We start from the raw sequence: 14,801 nt of genomic DNA, 5'->3' as shown, positions 1-14,801 counted from the left end.
CTAACCACCAAAGTCTTAAGAACTTTAGGCAGCCTCCTTGCTTCACAGGAGTGCCCAATACCTCGGTAACAAGACCTGAAATCTGGTTTGATACTACCATTGATTACATGACGCAATCGGGCAGCGATCCCATAATGGGCATGTGATATTATGTTACGGGCAAAGCTGCAGAGTTGTACCACGACTTATTCGCACGCAAAGGCTCCACGCTCACAATTCAGAGCATGCGTGATGACTTCGTGTTGTTTTTCGGTGACGTGCGCCATTGCACCCCTCACCACGTACGAACACAACTACATGCCGGTGCACACGCGATGAAACCCGGCGAGTCCATACCGAATTACGTGCAACGGTTCCGCGAAATTACGCGCGGTGACCCTAACATGTCTCAAATTGACTTGTGCACTTGGCTTATTCACGGTATGCCACCGCAACTGCGGCGGGAATGCACCATGGATGCCAACGGCAATAACTGGTTTGCATTCGACGCTTTAGTTAACTATGCCCAAGGTGCACAAATGCGCCACAAGGTGGGCAAGGCGCAAACCGCGCGACTTAACTTTTTAGGCACGAACGATGCCCCCGCCCACCCCCGACAGAATGGCGGCCGTGGCAACCACACCCAACGGGGTGGATCCAACAACCACGCCGACCACAANCACCGAGGTGGCCGCTACGGAGGCCGCGGTGGTGGTCCTGGTGGCGCCTATGGCGGCCGCGGCCGAGGCAGCCACACGGAAATGCCAACATGGGTTTGGGAGATGGGCAAGGGCCAAAATATCTTCTACCATTGTGGAGAGCCCTTTGGCAAGGGCCACCTATGCGGCAAACGGCCGCGTTACAACAACGAGGACCGCAAAAAAAAGCGGATGCCTAGGAAGTTGCCCACGCCGTAGCCTCGGCAGCTCGTGTGGGGACATAGAGGAACCAACCCGGAATCCACCAACGGTGGACTGCAGCCACTGCGTACTTCGTTCAGTATTTTGCGTCTGCAGAAGGCCTCGGGTCGGGTGTTCACGTTCATCTTGTAACGTACGAAGCGACAATTCCCTCTGTCCTAACTTTGCCTGTCCAGACTCGTTCACTTCGCATAATCTTAGTGGACAGCATATCTGGTGCAACGCACCAGCCGATCGCGCGATTCCTTGGCTGAATAACTTCAGCACTTTTAAACAGCGCGCTCCGGACACAACTAGTGCGGTTATTTTGGTGCCCAAGTGTGCCCACCTAGAAAAGGAATTTCAAACACGCGGTTGGACCTTACTCAAAGAGTTTACAAAAAACTCCAATATCTTCTCCGAACCTAAACCCGGAGGTGGTCGCACCAGGTCCCCAAACTGCAGCGGCGAGTTTCAAGCATGGCTCGACCCCTGCCAGGAAAAGTCCAAGTGTTCTGCACTAGAACCTCTGACTGAAAACACCGCGCCACTACTACCGTGCAACTTTACTAGCACAAAAGCTGTCGCCTTAGTCGACTCAGGTGCTTCGCACGTTTTCATATCCGCCACACTTGTGCAAAAACGGGGTTTACAGCCCCTCACTAGCCACGTAGCTACTTGCATGCTAGGAGACGGCGCAAATAGCGCCCGCCTCCAAGGTCAGGTGCATACGTCGCTCCGTATCCACGGATTCCGCTGCAAAATCGTAGCGCAAGTTATCCCCAATTATCCACCTCACTCAAGGCGCCCCGAGGACGGGTTCGCATTCAAGAGGGGGGGAATGTAACGCCGCTAAGGCGGCCCTTGGCTCACCGGGCCAACGGTATCGTACCAACGGTACATCCAAGAACTATTCATAATCTTCCAATACCAAACGGTATTTATCAATACCACCTTTTATCGTTGGATAATTTCCTTTTTCGCAACTGCTTGCCAACTGCAAGCTTTGTTACATCCTTGCTGACCTGGCAGGAAGACTCAAAATCGTCCAAACCGACCCAACTTCCAATTGTTTTTGAAATCTGAGGCCAATTTGGATACAGTTTTTTGGACAAAAACATCTAGGACGCAATGTGAAATAGCCCTTGTTACGGCATGCGTCAATTGTCATTCGGGAGGTTTACGGTCATAGCAGCTATATTACAGCTGCTTATTATGCGAAAAGAAGACATGATTAGGATATAATGCTATTAACATTACATGCTAAGTCCTAGAAATCAATGAAATGGTCGCATCCCCTTTCATCATGTTTATCGCCGTCCTGGCGTTCTTCCACTGCAGCGAATTCCTGCTGGCCTGCATATTCATGCGCGATGAGTTGTCAATACGATGTGAGCCATTTGCACTGTGATAGGGCACTGTCTTGGGAAAGCACTATAGTGTTGACTTCTTGGTTTCGTTTCACTTGAGCGACGGGTTGCGGCCATGGGGAGGAGTCACAAGGAGCCACGGACCACCTGTGCACCCTTGCATCCCACAAGCCCGTCCCCTAACGCATCCCAAGCATGGTCCGCGAGACCCTGACGCGAGGACCTGGGACAGTATAAGGGGCGGCACACAGTTCGGGCGGCAAACACCTCGGGCGGTGCAGGAGAGGCGCCTGGATGCCCTGGAGCACTTCACGCTCCCCAAATCAGTCCAAAAGCTGCTTCCTGCCCTATACACCCCGGCAAACCGCGGTTTCCCCCTTCTGCAGCTTGGCTCATCAGCAAGGCCTACGTCACAGCCATGGCCTTCGCCTTGCTGGAGTACCTGTTGGAGGCCTGCGCTGTACCGTCGATCAAGATCGGCGATGGGGGCATGGTGCGTCCGTTTGCGGCTGTTTAGAGACCCCCACCTTGACCTCGGGGGTGCGCCGAACCCAGATGCGAACCTTACGGAAGGCCCCGATGGGGGAAAGGAACATGCAGGGGTCCTTCGCCACTTACACGCCGATACACGCGGGTCAGGCGCCCGGTTGCCAGCTCTCGTGTACCTGCTTGAGACGACCCCGGCCCCCTATCGTTTGTTCCTGGCCTCGCGGTTCTGTTCCTGTCCTGATCCTATCTTGCCCTTGTGGCTGACTGCCGAATCGCAAACTCATGCCAAACCTCGCCCACTGCACCCACACACTGTGGAGCCGTAAGAGGGCACGATTATGTGGAAACTGCATGTTGGGCCGCCGCATGCTGTGGCTGCCGCAGGGCACCATATCGTGGCTGGGCCTGTCTCTCGTGCTGCTGGGCGAGGGGATACGCAAGCTGGGCATGGTAGGTGCAAGGGGCAGGGCCTGGGTCTCTGCATGCTCTTTTAGCTGCTTCACGGTGGGCAGCAGCCCGGTCGCTCTTTGCTTTTGCTGGCCTGCTAACCTGCCCCGTCTGCTAACCTGGAACGCCGTCGCTGCCTGCACAAGGAGCAAAACGTCGAGTATGCTATGCCCAAGTGTTCGGAGTACATATGCATCCAGCCGTGCACCCTTACATCATGAGAGCATGTATGTACCGTATACTTCGTCGCCACGTGCAAAGGTGTGCAGGCCATTCAACACCTATGCGCGGGCTGCGCGACCGTTTTGTAGAATGCATATGCTGGTGTCAAGCGTTCGAGCCCCGCAAGCCCCGTCGTCCGCCGTCGCTCGGCCGTAGAAAGAGCAGTGCTATGGGGGAGCCAACCCTATAGCCTACACCCGTGTAGGAATGTGCGCACACGCGAAAACTTCCCGCCTCAAACCAAGTGAAGAATAGAAATACTTCCAATAGAGTGAAAGAAGTGAGGGAGGCCATCTCAACCTATAACGAAGCAAGCCCCAGCGCACTCAGCCAGGCAACGGAAAGATCCAGTTGCTCAGATTTTACGTGTACATAAAACGTCCACGTCCATCGGAGCACAGCACCGAAGCGCCTTCCCAAGCACCCCTCAGGCTCTCATATGCCGTGACTCAGTCAGACGCCCGTTACCAATGCCTCACCATCATGCCCTCCTATAATACTGTTCTGATGATGAAGTTCCTGTCGAAGGCCATCAGTTCATACAAATCTCCGGAAAAGCAAATATTTCCCCTCCTGCGCGATGTGAAGGCTCCGTTGTGCGGCTCGCTCTTTCAATTCTCCTCTGTTCTTCCTTTCTTCGCCATTCTAGGACGTTCCGGACTAGCCTGCCGCTACCTTGGCGGCATCCGCCTCTTATACCAATTCACCGTATATCCGTGCACATTGTTGGAGCCACGTGCGCTATCCAGCCCACTTCTCGATTCGCCGCGAGGAGTGCTGCCCAACACCGGAACAGAGCAGACACGTCCGCACCGATCCGGTCCGGGGCCGCAATATGTCCGGAGTCGCTGAAAAAACGACGTTAGAGAGGCATGGCATGCTGTCCGTACCCAAATGCTGATGCCATGCGTGTTGTGCACATATCGGGGTGCAAAGTCCTCGCGCCTCTCTCCCTCCCTGTTATCACGCTCGTCTTCCAGAACAATCCCCCACGTCTAATGCCGACTCTTGTCTCGTCTCGCCATCATCATCATGACCGCATGCAAACCATTTCACGGGCGGCGTACTTCAATCCCGCCCCAAGAGCCGCACCCAGGCAACACATTCATCGTCCCACTCTCAAAGAACCGACCTGGCCCTCGATAACAACACGACAGCACACGACCTTAACATGCAGAGCTGACAACCTATCATGTTTTTATCCCTACACCCGCCCAGCCGCATGGTGTTTTGCGTGTGCTATAAATTGTGTGCGCATGCAGATTACCGCGAGGTCAAACTTCACTCACAACATCCGTACGAAGCGACACCCAACACACGTCCTCGTGACGCGAGGCATATACAGGTACGTGCTAACAGCCGGGTCAAGCAGCCCGAGGATTTGGCAGCAAGGGTCAAACGCTTGCGCGGCCCCTTAATGAAGCTACCGCACGGACGCCGGTGCGGTCCTGCCAGCCGAGAGCACAGCAAACCATACCGGCGTTCTCACGCCATGTCTGATACTATCGTATCCAATGCGACCAGTGCCCGCCCAATCAACCCACAAGCACGTACACATACTACACACCACGCACATACGGTACATATACACGATACACGGTAATTAGTGTTGTTGTTCTTCTCAGTGATGTTTTGGGAAGGGGGGGCAGGGCATGGACAGTACTGACCATGACAACTGCAACTGCCCAACTGCCAGTCACGCACACCCTGGCAGCTCAAGCCGGACGCACCAACTCTCCACATTTTAACGTTCTCTCGTTCGAAGTCTTTGCTTTGCTTCCAACCACTTCATGCCACTTGAGGAACCTCGCTGTTGTCGCAACTGCAACCCTAGCTCTCGCTGCTCCGGCACACGCCACTGTGCCCCCCCCCCATGGCCCATGCAATGCCTTGACCTGCCCAGGTTCATCAGGCATCCTGGCTACCTGGGATGGTTCATGTGGTGCTTGGGCACTCAGATGCTTCTGGGCAACCCTATCTGCGTCATAGGCTTCGCCGTCGTGGTAAGCCAAAGGTAGTGCGAGCGCGAGTGCGTGTGCGCACAGCACCTGTTCCATTCTAGGATCCTCATCCACGTAACGTGCGAACGGCAGAAAGTTCTCGACGTGTCCCCTAGCAACATAGCAGTACACGAAGGCCAGCGGCGGCCGGACAGGACCAAAGGCCAAAGCAGGGTAGGAAGACCCGACGAGAACGCGCTGACGTGGTCAAGCAAGAACCCGATGCGAATTATCCGCGCCGTTTTGTTAGGAGGTTGGAGGCGGTTGACGGCAGAGAAGGCGCCAACTGCAAACTGCCGACCGAGCACTGAAACTATGAAAACATTCGCACACTTGCCGAACAAACGGTTATGGGCAGCCAAAGGACACAAGCAGGTGCTACTGCCTATCGGTGCCTCTGTGGCCACTGATGCGATTAAGCAGAAACACAACAGCCAAACCTTTACAACCCAACAGCTACAGCGCCGTACATTGACACGGTACACGTACATGCAGCTTCATGGCAGCGGCTTAGCTGGTCATAAACAATTGTGCATCAAAACGTCATGATGCCCCAGACAAGAACCGTATAAGTCACGAAACGACAATCGGGATTCGTAGTACACATACATACACTTTATCAAGGCAAGACAATGCCAGAACAGCTTTCCTTTCCTTTCAACAAACATAACTATTCGCTGCCAAGCACAAAGCATCAGAACATAAAACCTTCTTTTCAATCAAGCTTAGCAAGACCCGACCATTTCAAGTTTTTGGCGATGCCGCTGCAGGGCGCTTGCCGCATACCGTTTCATCCCATTCACTTCCGTATGGACACCGACGCAGCTTATCCTGCTAGAAGAGGTCAACTTCCGCAGCCGAATGCGCTCACAAAAGCCGGCTCGCGCGAATGTTTTCGCACGACGCCTGCATCCCTACACAAGATTCCCTCCACTCGCTCCTCTTCCCCCCAACTCCCTTTCGCTCCCGCCTCGGCTTAGGCCTGGCGCTTCTTCTCTTCGCGCATCGCAACCGAGGAAACCTATCTGCGCCAGTTCTTCGGTGACGCCTACGATACCTACGCCGCCCGCACGCCCACCTGGATTCCCTTCATTCCGTGAGAGAGGGCACGGAACGAGGAATCTGCCAGGAAGCACGCGCCCAGGTGGCCTTCCTTGGCCCGGACGCCGTACACTCCTCCCAGGCACCTACGGCCCATCGACCGCTTTTCATCGCGTGCTTCGTTCCTGTACGCAAGAGGACCAGGCTATCGCAAGCCCTATACCAAACAAGAATTACAAGCTAATTGTGGAGCTGCCACCGCGATACGACACAATGAGCCGCGGTGCGGAATTGGTCTCTCCTCATATCCGCGCGACGCTGCCAAGGGGCCGGCGGACACATTCTGCTGGTGTGGGCCATTAGCGGCGCCCCCTCCAGCTAATATGCATCCTCCTGCTAATATGTCTCAGCGCTGCTGCGCCGACGGCCTGTGCTAGCAGAGATACGCCATGGTTGTTGAGGCAAAGCGCCTACGCACTGTGAGGACCCGCGTAATTCCCTGCAGCACAGTGCAGAATGCTGTTAATGGTGGAGTGCGGAATGGTCGACGAGTCTTAGGTGTGTCGCGGAGAAGCCTCGTGGACGCAAAAAATGCTGCGCGACATCGAGGGGTCACAAGGCCGCGGGCGCATAAGACTGCCGCATAAGACAGCAACTGTGAATTACGGTTTTCAAAGCAATGAACCCTATAGTCAAGACACGGGCATGCCGGCGTGGTTTTTAGGTCGAATGCAAGGCACGCAGGCAACACTGCTTTCGCACGCAAAAGGTTAGGCGGCCTTCGTACACGAGGGAAGCTTCTCGCCCTCAATGCGTCGTGCGCCCGCCCACCCGCTTATCCCATGCCAACCTTCCCCAACAAACAAAATTCAAAATGTGACTCGAGACAACCCGCCGCGCAACCTTACGAGCCGCAGGTTCTATGCCTCAAAATAATGACCATGTAACTCAACCTGAGCACCTTCTGTAAAATTGTGAAAACATTGTGCCCTAACCGCCGCTGCCCCCTGTCCCAGCGCGCTGCATCCCGCTCCGCGCTGGCCCACCAAGAATGCCTCGCCGATGTCAGGAAAGCCCGGGTCCGCCAAGCAAGCAGCACACGCACCTGTTCCAGCCTCGAGCCTGTTGTCATCCAAGCCCCGTGCGCCAAAGAGTCGCGCCATTAGCCCGGGCTTCCGCGACCGCTGATTCTCCTCTCCTCGCCGCAGTAGGAGGAGCCCTGTGGCAGGGAACGGTGCAAAGGGAGCGCAGTACGGATCGCCATGAAAGCCGGATCATGGCTAGGTTTAGACTTAGGGTTGTGCGAGTAGAAATTCCGCAGCGTAGGATAATTTTGCCGCCATGGTTCCATAAAGCCGCTGGGGTTGCAGCTGATGTAGTATGGTGGGTTTTGACGTGCTGACGTTAAAACGGAATCACCCGCTCATGCTTGCGTTTGCACGTATTCCAAGCAACGCTTCGTCGTCGGATAGCAGCTAGGTACGTGGCGACACAGGTATCGTGAACGGAGCCCCGCATGCAAGCGCGGCTAGCAGCTAGCCGAAATGCAGAAGATGATGTTGGAGATTACCAATATTGGCTGAAACCCATTTTCCCCCCCCCCCGCACTGAAAACGCGCCATAAAGCCCCAGCGCATCTCTGTTTGTTACGCCTATTGCGTTGGCCAGACCGCGGCAACCCACACACCATCTGTTCCGCTGATACTTCACACCGCTACACATTTGGCTGGTTCACCGTAATGATGGCCAAGGCGCCGCAGCTTACGTACCGTGATTTGCCAGGTCGCGCTGCATTTCGTCGGCGAAGAGCATAATGTCCTCCACTGCGTGGCCTACGTCAGGCGTTAATACGGGGCCCTCGCGACTTTCTGCAGCGGCTGCGCCGGCTTTGCCGCCGTCGTCAGCAAAGGCATGGAAAGGGCGGTAGAAGCGGCCAGAGGCCGAGGGCTGATCCCGTTGCGTACTTCGCGAGGCTGCAGGGCGGGTTGCGTCTGCGTCAGCTGGCTGCGGCACTGACTCTAAGCTACGCGCAGGTACCAAAGTGTGGCCCTCTAACAGCGGCTCCCTGGTCTCGATGCTGGTGGTCGCCAGCCGGTCCACCCTGCTGTAAAATTGAAAGGCACGAACAGTTGTCGAGTCTCGCTCAGCTCGATTACGGCCTATGGCGGCAACCCTAGGAAAGACTCAAATGCTACAACCTGCCTTTCTGAACAAATCCTGAACTGCTCTCTCGTCTCTCGACAATGGAGAATATTCCGCCCAGTCCGAACATCATGCTCGACGTCACAAGACCGCTCAACACGTGTATAGTCACGACAGCTTGGCGGCTCCACTGCTTGGGCAACATCTGCTCGGGCGTGGAAGAACGCCGACCACCAAGGCGCGCAGTGGCCTCCGCATCGGAGTTCAGTGCTTCTCACGTGCGCTGACCCCGAAGCCGTCCTGTCCTCCATTGAGCGGAGACGACCACCTCACAGGTGGAAAGGTTTCGACCTTACTACAACGATTTGAGGTTGTTAAAAAGGTGCAAACGTGCAAACTTTTTCTAGTGTAGGAGGAAGAAGGATAGACGTCCTAAACGTAAAACAAGTGTGCTTGTGGGGTCCTCTCATACTCCTTCACACGTGTGTCGATGCTTCTATTCAGCCATGGCATAGAAGGAATTTGGCACGTCGTACAGAACTACCTTCACGCCGGAGTCCCCATGCAGCTATAACTTAAGCTGCGTACATTTTTCTGCCATCTGTATGGAGCGGTGCTTCCTGTTCTTGTCGCGTTTTGTCCTCTTGGGCTTTTTGTCTGTGACCGTTGACAACGTTGTGAGCTCGACAAGCCGGTCGGTTAATCTAAAATGCATCTATCTTACATCGTCTTCACCTGTGCAACCGTCCCCACATGCCTTGCCCTGGCTCTGGCCTTGCCCTCGAGGGGCCAGCTCAACCGCGAGCTATTGCGCTGCGCAAGCGTGATGGTGCTTGGGTATTCGGCATTTGTGGGATACACCGTAGCATTAGCGGCGAGCAGACTGCTGGCCGGCTCCAGCACTAAACTTCTTGGCAAGGTCAGCCACAGCACGGCGCAGCACGCAGGGTTTCGCAACCTGCTTAGTGAAGGGCCGGTCAGGCATTGCTTAAATTGGACTGCAGAGATGCACAAGCTTTTCTTCCATCCTGTTATCGTGCTCTGCTATCAATTCATAGCCGCCACAAGATACTTTGCACACACAACTTTACTGCCAACCTTTTCTGGGGTTTATGTTACTTATGTTGCACCGTGCCTTTCACCGTTGTCAATCGACACCGTTAACAGATACGGCTTCCTGACAATCAATGCGAGTTCTTGAGGGACACAGATCCTTGCACGCGCTTCATTCAAATTACAAACGTTCCAGACATTCCGACGCTGACCCACATCAGATCAAGGACACACGCGCGGTACTGCCCCAAATCCAAATACAGCATCGGCCCATTGCCGCGCAAACCGCCCAACCCACCCGCACCCTCCGTCCCCGCAGCCCCAAACCCTAATCTCCCTCATTACCCCTCGTCCACGCCACGTAGAGACACTCGCGGACGCCTGCTGGTCTGCTCCCGAATGGCTATCGACCTGCACCTGCACCTGCACCCTTGTTTTCCAGCCCCTCCCCCTCCCCGCTCCCCTCCTCTCCCCCCGGCTGAACAACCCCTCCCCGCTCCTTCCGGACTGGTAGCGGTCCTCCAGCGGCATCATTCACCCGCTGGGCTGGCTGATGATGTTGCCTTACCACCTAGGTCTGCGTGTCAAGTTGGGTGTGCAGCGACTCATCAGTTCGGAAGCGCTGTACAATCGAGTGCTGCCGGGGTGGTGAGTTGACCACCACCACACCACTGTTATCATGGCCATGGCGGCTAATGCGATCTCAAATGCGATCACCACGCGGCGCTCGTGATGCCGTCAGCTCCCAACCGCTCTCCTCCATTCCCCCTCCTCCCCGTCGTCGGCTCACCAACCCACCTGCGTTGTATCTTCTCCCGCTCCACTTTGTATCCACCTCTTATCATCGGGCCTTACTGCGCTCTCTCCCACCTGCCCACACGCCACACGTGGAAATGCGTCGCGTCATCACCGCGTCCCTGATTTCCCCCCTCCTTCTCCACCCTCCCTGGGCATTGGGGCCCCCGAAACCCCCCTTCCCCCCAAAGGTACATAGGCGGGTGGCCCTGGAGCGGCTCCGAGCTGCCCCCCGATAGCCCCTCCGTGCTGGACTGCACCTGCGAGTTGCCGCGGACACACCGCAACCGTTACATGTGCCTGCCGATATGGGACACGCAGGGTGCGGGGGTGGGAGGGCGGGGGTGAGGGGTGAAGGTGGAGCGGGTTGGGATGGGATGGGAAAGGACTCGGACCCGCAGCCCGCTGAACATCGCGATGGGTCGGACATCGGCAGGGTGGTGCTGGGGAGAGGAGAACTTTGCCAGGTCACCCGAATTCGCTGAACACACGTTGCATGGCCCCCTGCCGAATTCTCCGAACTCGGTGTCCGACGTGATTCGGTGGCGCAGTGGATCAGTAATACCACTGCCACCACTGCCACCACTGCCACCACTGCCACCACTGCCACCACTGCCACCACTGCCACCACTGCCACCACTGCCACCACTGCCACCACTGCCACCACTGCCACCACTGCCACCACTGCCACCACTGCCACCACTGCCACCACTGCCACCACTGCCACCACTGCCACCACTGCCACCACTGCCACCACTGCCACCACTGCCACCACTGCCACCACTGCCACCACGAACATGCAATTAATGCATGAGTGATTGCGTGCAACGATGTGTAGCCGGGGGTAAACCTGCAACGGCGTGAACTCGTCAGTCCTCCTGCCTGCCTGCCTGCCTGCCTGCCTGCCTGGCCGCTAGACCCTAGCCTGGGATGACCTGAAGGGAGTGTAGCAAGTTTGGGGGGGGGGAGAACCTGGCCCCTTTCAGCTGCCTATCCTTCCCACTCTGAATCCCTTTTGTCCCACACGCCTACTTTGCCCCCACTGCCGCTTCATCTTTGGTTTCCTTGCATCTTTGGTTTACCCCAGCCCCCCTCCCGCCGCCCCTGCCCCACCACAGCGCCCACTCCGGCCCTCATAGAGCGGGGTGTCGCGTTTGCTCTGACGGAGCGAGCTCTGGGCAAGTCGGTGTACGTCCACTGGTAGGTGCGGGTTGGCACCAGGCATCTGATTGCGTCATGTGTAACCCCGAAGTGCTTGCTTTGTGATTGTTGCGCTTAGCTTATCCAACGCTGTCCTCCCTCGTCGTGCGGATGTCCTGTTGGCTCCCGTGTGGGTGTTCTCTCGTGCAGCGCCCACGGCCACGGGCGGTCGGCACTGCTGCTGATCGCGTGTCTGTTGGAGGCGGGTCACGTGGCCACGTGGGAGGAGGGCCTGGCGGTGCTGAAAGCCGCACGGCCCCGGGTGCATTTGAACAGCCGCCAGCGCCAAGCGCTGGAGGGCTGGGTGCACAGCCGTGGCGGCAGGGACGGGGTGCAGATGCAGGCTCTCTCCTCGGCGGTGGCCGGCGGCGGTGGCGGCGGCAACACGCCGTTATCCTCGGCGGTCGTGACGATGCCGGCGGTTGTGAACGGCTCGATGGTGGTTTTGCGCCGTGGCAGCGCCGGTGGCGTGTCGGATGGCGGCAGCGGTGTCGGTGGCGCCGGCAATACAGACGTCAGCGCCAGGGTGCATCTGTTGGCGGATACTCGCGACCCACGGGGATCGGAGGCATTTGCAGCGCAGTGTGGTACGGCAGGTACGGCGTCGTACGGTGGGCTGGAGTCACGGCTTTCGGGTCTGGCGGCGGCTGCGTCGGGGGTATTGCACAGTGCCAGCAACTTACCGCTGACGGAGCCCCTGCGTAATGGGGCTTCACAGGTATCGGCAGCCGCCGCCGCCGCCGCAGCAGCAGCTGCTGTGGCCGGCGGCAAGAAATTGAGTTAACCTCTTGGGCGGTCCCTTGGGTTGCCTGCCAGCAGCTGCCCGTGCAGCAATATGCAGATGCCGTTGGCGACCCGTCGCCAGTCTGCTAAGGTGCTTACGTTCCTGCCTTGCGTTGTTGGAAAGGTGTCGGTCTCAGACGCACACAAGCTTTCGGGTCCTCTTTCTTCTTATCCTCGGGTAAACCATTGGTGCCGTTAGCTCCCCCTAGTTCCTAAACCCTTAAAATGCACAATCCATGAGTATATGATGCGCGTTGTGCGTCTGCTCCTTTGGGTATGTAAGTGGATATGTACATGTGTGTGTGTCTTAAACGGCGAGATGTTTCGTGCGCGTGAAAGCGAATGCGAGGCCGTGTGAGTTTGTGGTTGCCGTATTTTTGCCGTACAAGGCAAACCCTCCACGTGGTGAACTGCTCATATGTACAAGCGCACTGAATGGGAAGCTGTACCTGGAATTGCAGTGCGTGATTTGATAATTCCACCCGGCAGTGCTTGTGTCAGTTCCCTGGGTCGCAATACGATAATACTGCACAGACGCTCTCTATCACAGGGTGATGCGATTGGGGATATTATTTCGTACACTCTCATTCGCACGAGGGTTAACTTCCACAGCAAAATAGGGAAAGATGCTATTACATACATATGTACATACATCCGTGTTTACATATTAGATGTGTTGGCCAATATGGACGCTGCAAGAGGTAGGCCCCTATGTATAATCAACACCGTTACTAATGAATCCGGTAACAGGATATTCAGATCGATTGTCGGCACACAACAGACGTAACCTCACTCCACACCGCACGGGCCGAACCTGAACCATAGACAAAAGCGACTAACACAACTGCAGGAGGGGCTGACAGCCAAAAGGAGGGTAGCAGAGCCGTCAGGATGCGGGCACACGATACGGATAGGAAAGAGTAGGATGGAAATGTGGACGCCCCCGGGGAAAAGGATGGCAGGGGCCCCAGGATGGCGGCGTACTTGGAAGGGTAGAGGCGCCAACCCGCCAAGGATGAGGGTGGCGGAGGGGAGGGGATGCAGTCACCAGGACGCGGCTGTTGGGTGTGTGGCTCGAGGATAGGGAAAAGGGTGGGGGTGGCGGTGTAGGATGTATCCAGCCGACAGGATGCGTGTCCGACCCGCTCCCCAGGATGCGAGGATGGGGCACGGCTCTTCACCCCTCCGAGCCAAACCGCGACCAGGGACGACCTGTGCAGCTGCACGCAGGTGGCAGCACGGCGGACACCAGCTCCAGGGTGCCTAGTCTCACCAACCGAGAACAGCGACCGGACCCGAAACAGCGAGGAGAAGCTACGACAGCTGATAAGAAGCTAGGGGACCCCAAAAATCCTCACTTAGCACCGGCCCTCACCACTGTTGCAATCACCCTCTAGGAAGGGCCCCGCCGAGTAACGTTCCTGATGTGGTAGGCACCGTAGACCCACCGGTTAGAGTGCAGCGGTAGGCAGTAAGCGCAAGTTACAGGACGGACGGATTCGCTCCGCCAAGGTCTGAGTTAAACCGGGATTCCTTCCCGGATCGGAAGACCAGAAAAGCTAACAAAAGCTGATCTGACCCAGGCTTTTCCCCCAATAAAATAGTAATCACCCGTTTGTGGAACTGACGTACGGCTGCTAGTAGACCGACGGTGTGTCTGTCATCCAAATTAGAGCGTGAAACCCAAGCGAATGTCGCTTCCTTAATAATAATAATGGCGCACTTAATTAGGTAAACGTCTCGTGAACGATTTCTTGGTCGATTCATGCCTTGTCACACTGAGACGCTAATAAGGCGCTCTGCAGGACACAGCACCATGGATACGGCGGCTCCTACCTAGACCCACAGGTGCGTCCCCAGCGTTGGCGCACACGCACGCACTCAGTTTACTCCAGGACCATTACCTCCGGCGTGTATTAAGAGACCAAAGATGAAAGAGAGAGAGAGTCGCCATTGGTGACCATTTTGTTCACATAAGAGTATCCGCCTGCGGCCCCTATCCAGCCTCCTGAAACCACTTAACTGTGGCTTACGGCTGCTAACCAACCGGGGCGAACTTGAGGCCTACTGAAACCTTGGCTATCCAAGATGTACTCCTTCCTTATGCCATTTGTGCCCCGATTTGAACCAGATTTGAACCTATAACCTTGCAAGATCACGAATCCGCATCCCTGTAAACAGACGGAAACAAGTCCATGAAATCTCCATTTATTTGCCCTCATAAGGAGCGCAAAAAATTCCAGATCAACGGATTGGCCCAGACTTCCCCAACACGACTGAAGGGGAGTTAGCCCCCACCACAACCACCAATTCACCACCCCATCCGTGCCATCCAATTTCAACACAGTTTCTTCTCTTCGTCCCCTCCCCCTCCTTCCCGT

At 56.3% G+C, this 14,801-nt stretch overlaps 3 protein-coding genes across 3 annotated transcripts; 2 read left to right on the top strand and 1 right to left on the bottom strand.

Moving 5' to 3' along the window:
• The first annotated feature begins 2,175 nt into the window (after nt 1-2,175).
• Nucleotides 2,176-6,774, top strand: VOLCADRAFT_77213 (uncharacterized protein). The gene is made up of 6 exons (XM_002956658.1): nt 2,176-2,269; nt 2,635-2,741; nt 3,122-3,187; nt 4,669-4,751; nt 5,310-5,409; nt 6,387-6,774. The coding sequence occupies exons 1-6, from the start codon at nt 2,185-2,187 to the stop codon at nt 6,504-6,506; spliced, it is 561 nt and encodes a 186-aa protein (XP_002956704.1). The 5' UTR covers nt 2,176-2,184; the 3' UTR covers nt 6,507-6,774.
• Nucleotides 6,775-7,552: 778 nt separating this feature from the next.
• VOLCADRAFT_97709 (uncharacterized protein) lies at nt 7,553-8,900 on the bottom strand (the record flags this gene model as incomplete). The annotated part of the gene is made up of 3 exons (XM_002956609.1): nt 7,553-7,666; nt 8,217-8,551; nt 8,878-8,900. Coding segments are annotated over 3 exons (472 nt in total), but the record flags the coding sequence as incomplete, so codon positions are not given.
• Nucleotides 8,901-9,194: 294 nt separating this feature from the next.
• Nucleotides 9,195-12,907, top strand: VOLCADRAFT_121563 (uncharacterized protein; the record flags this gene model as incomplete). The annotated part of the gene is made up of 6 exons (XM_002956657.1): nt 9,195-9,283; nt 9,376-9,508; nt 10,157-10,290; nt 10,629-10,759; nt 11,556-11,637; nt 11,788-12,907. 6 exons carry the CDS (start codon nt 9,195-9,197, stop codon nt 12,419-12,421), a joined length of 1,203 nt encoding a protein of 400 aa, XP_002956703.1. The 3' UTR covers nt 12,422-12,907.
• Between the last annotated feature and the right edge of the window lie 1,894 nt (nt 12,908-14,801).

The sequence above is a fragment of the Volvox carteri genome (assembly GCF_000143455.1).
Source record: "Volvox carteri f. nagariensis unplaced genomic scaffold VOLCAscaffold_63, whole genome shotgun sequence".
Lineage (NCBI taxonomy): Eukaryota > Viridiplantae > Chlorophyta > Chlorophyceae > Chlamydomonadales > Volvocaceae > Volvox > Volvox carteri.
Note: the sequence above shows the minus strand (reverse complement) of the source record. Positions and strands in the feature narration are given on the sequence as shown.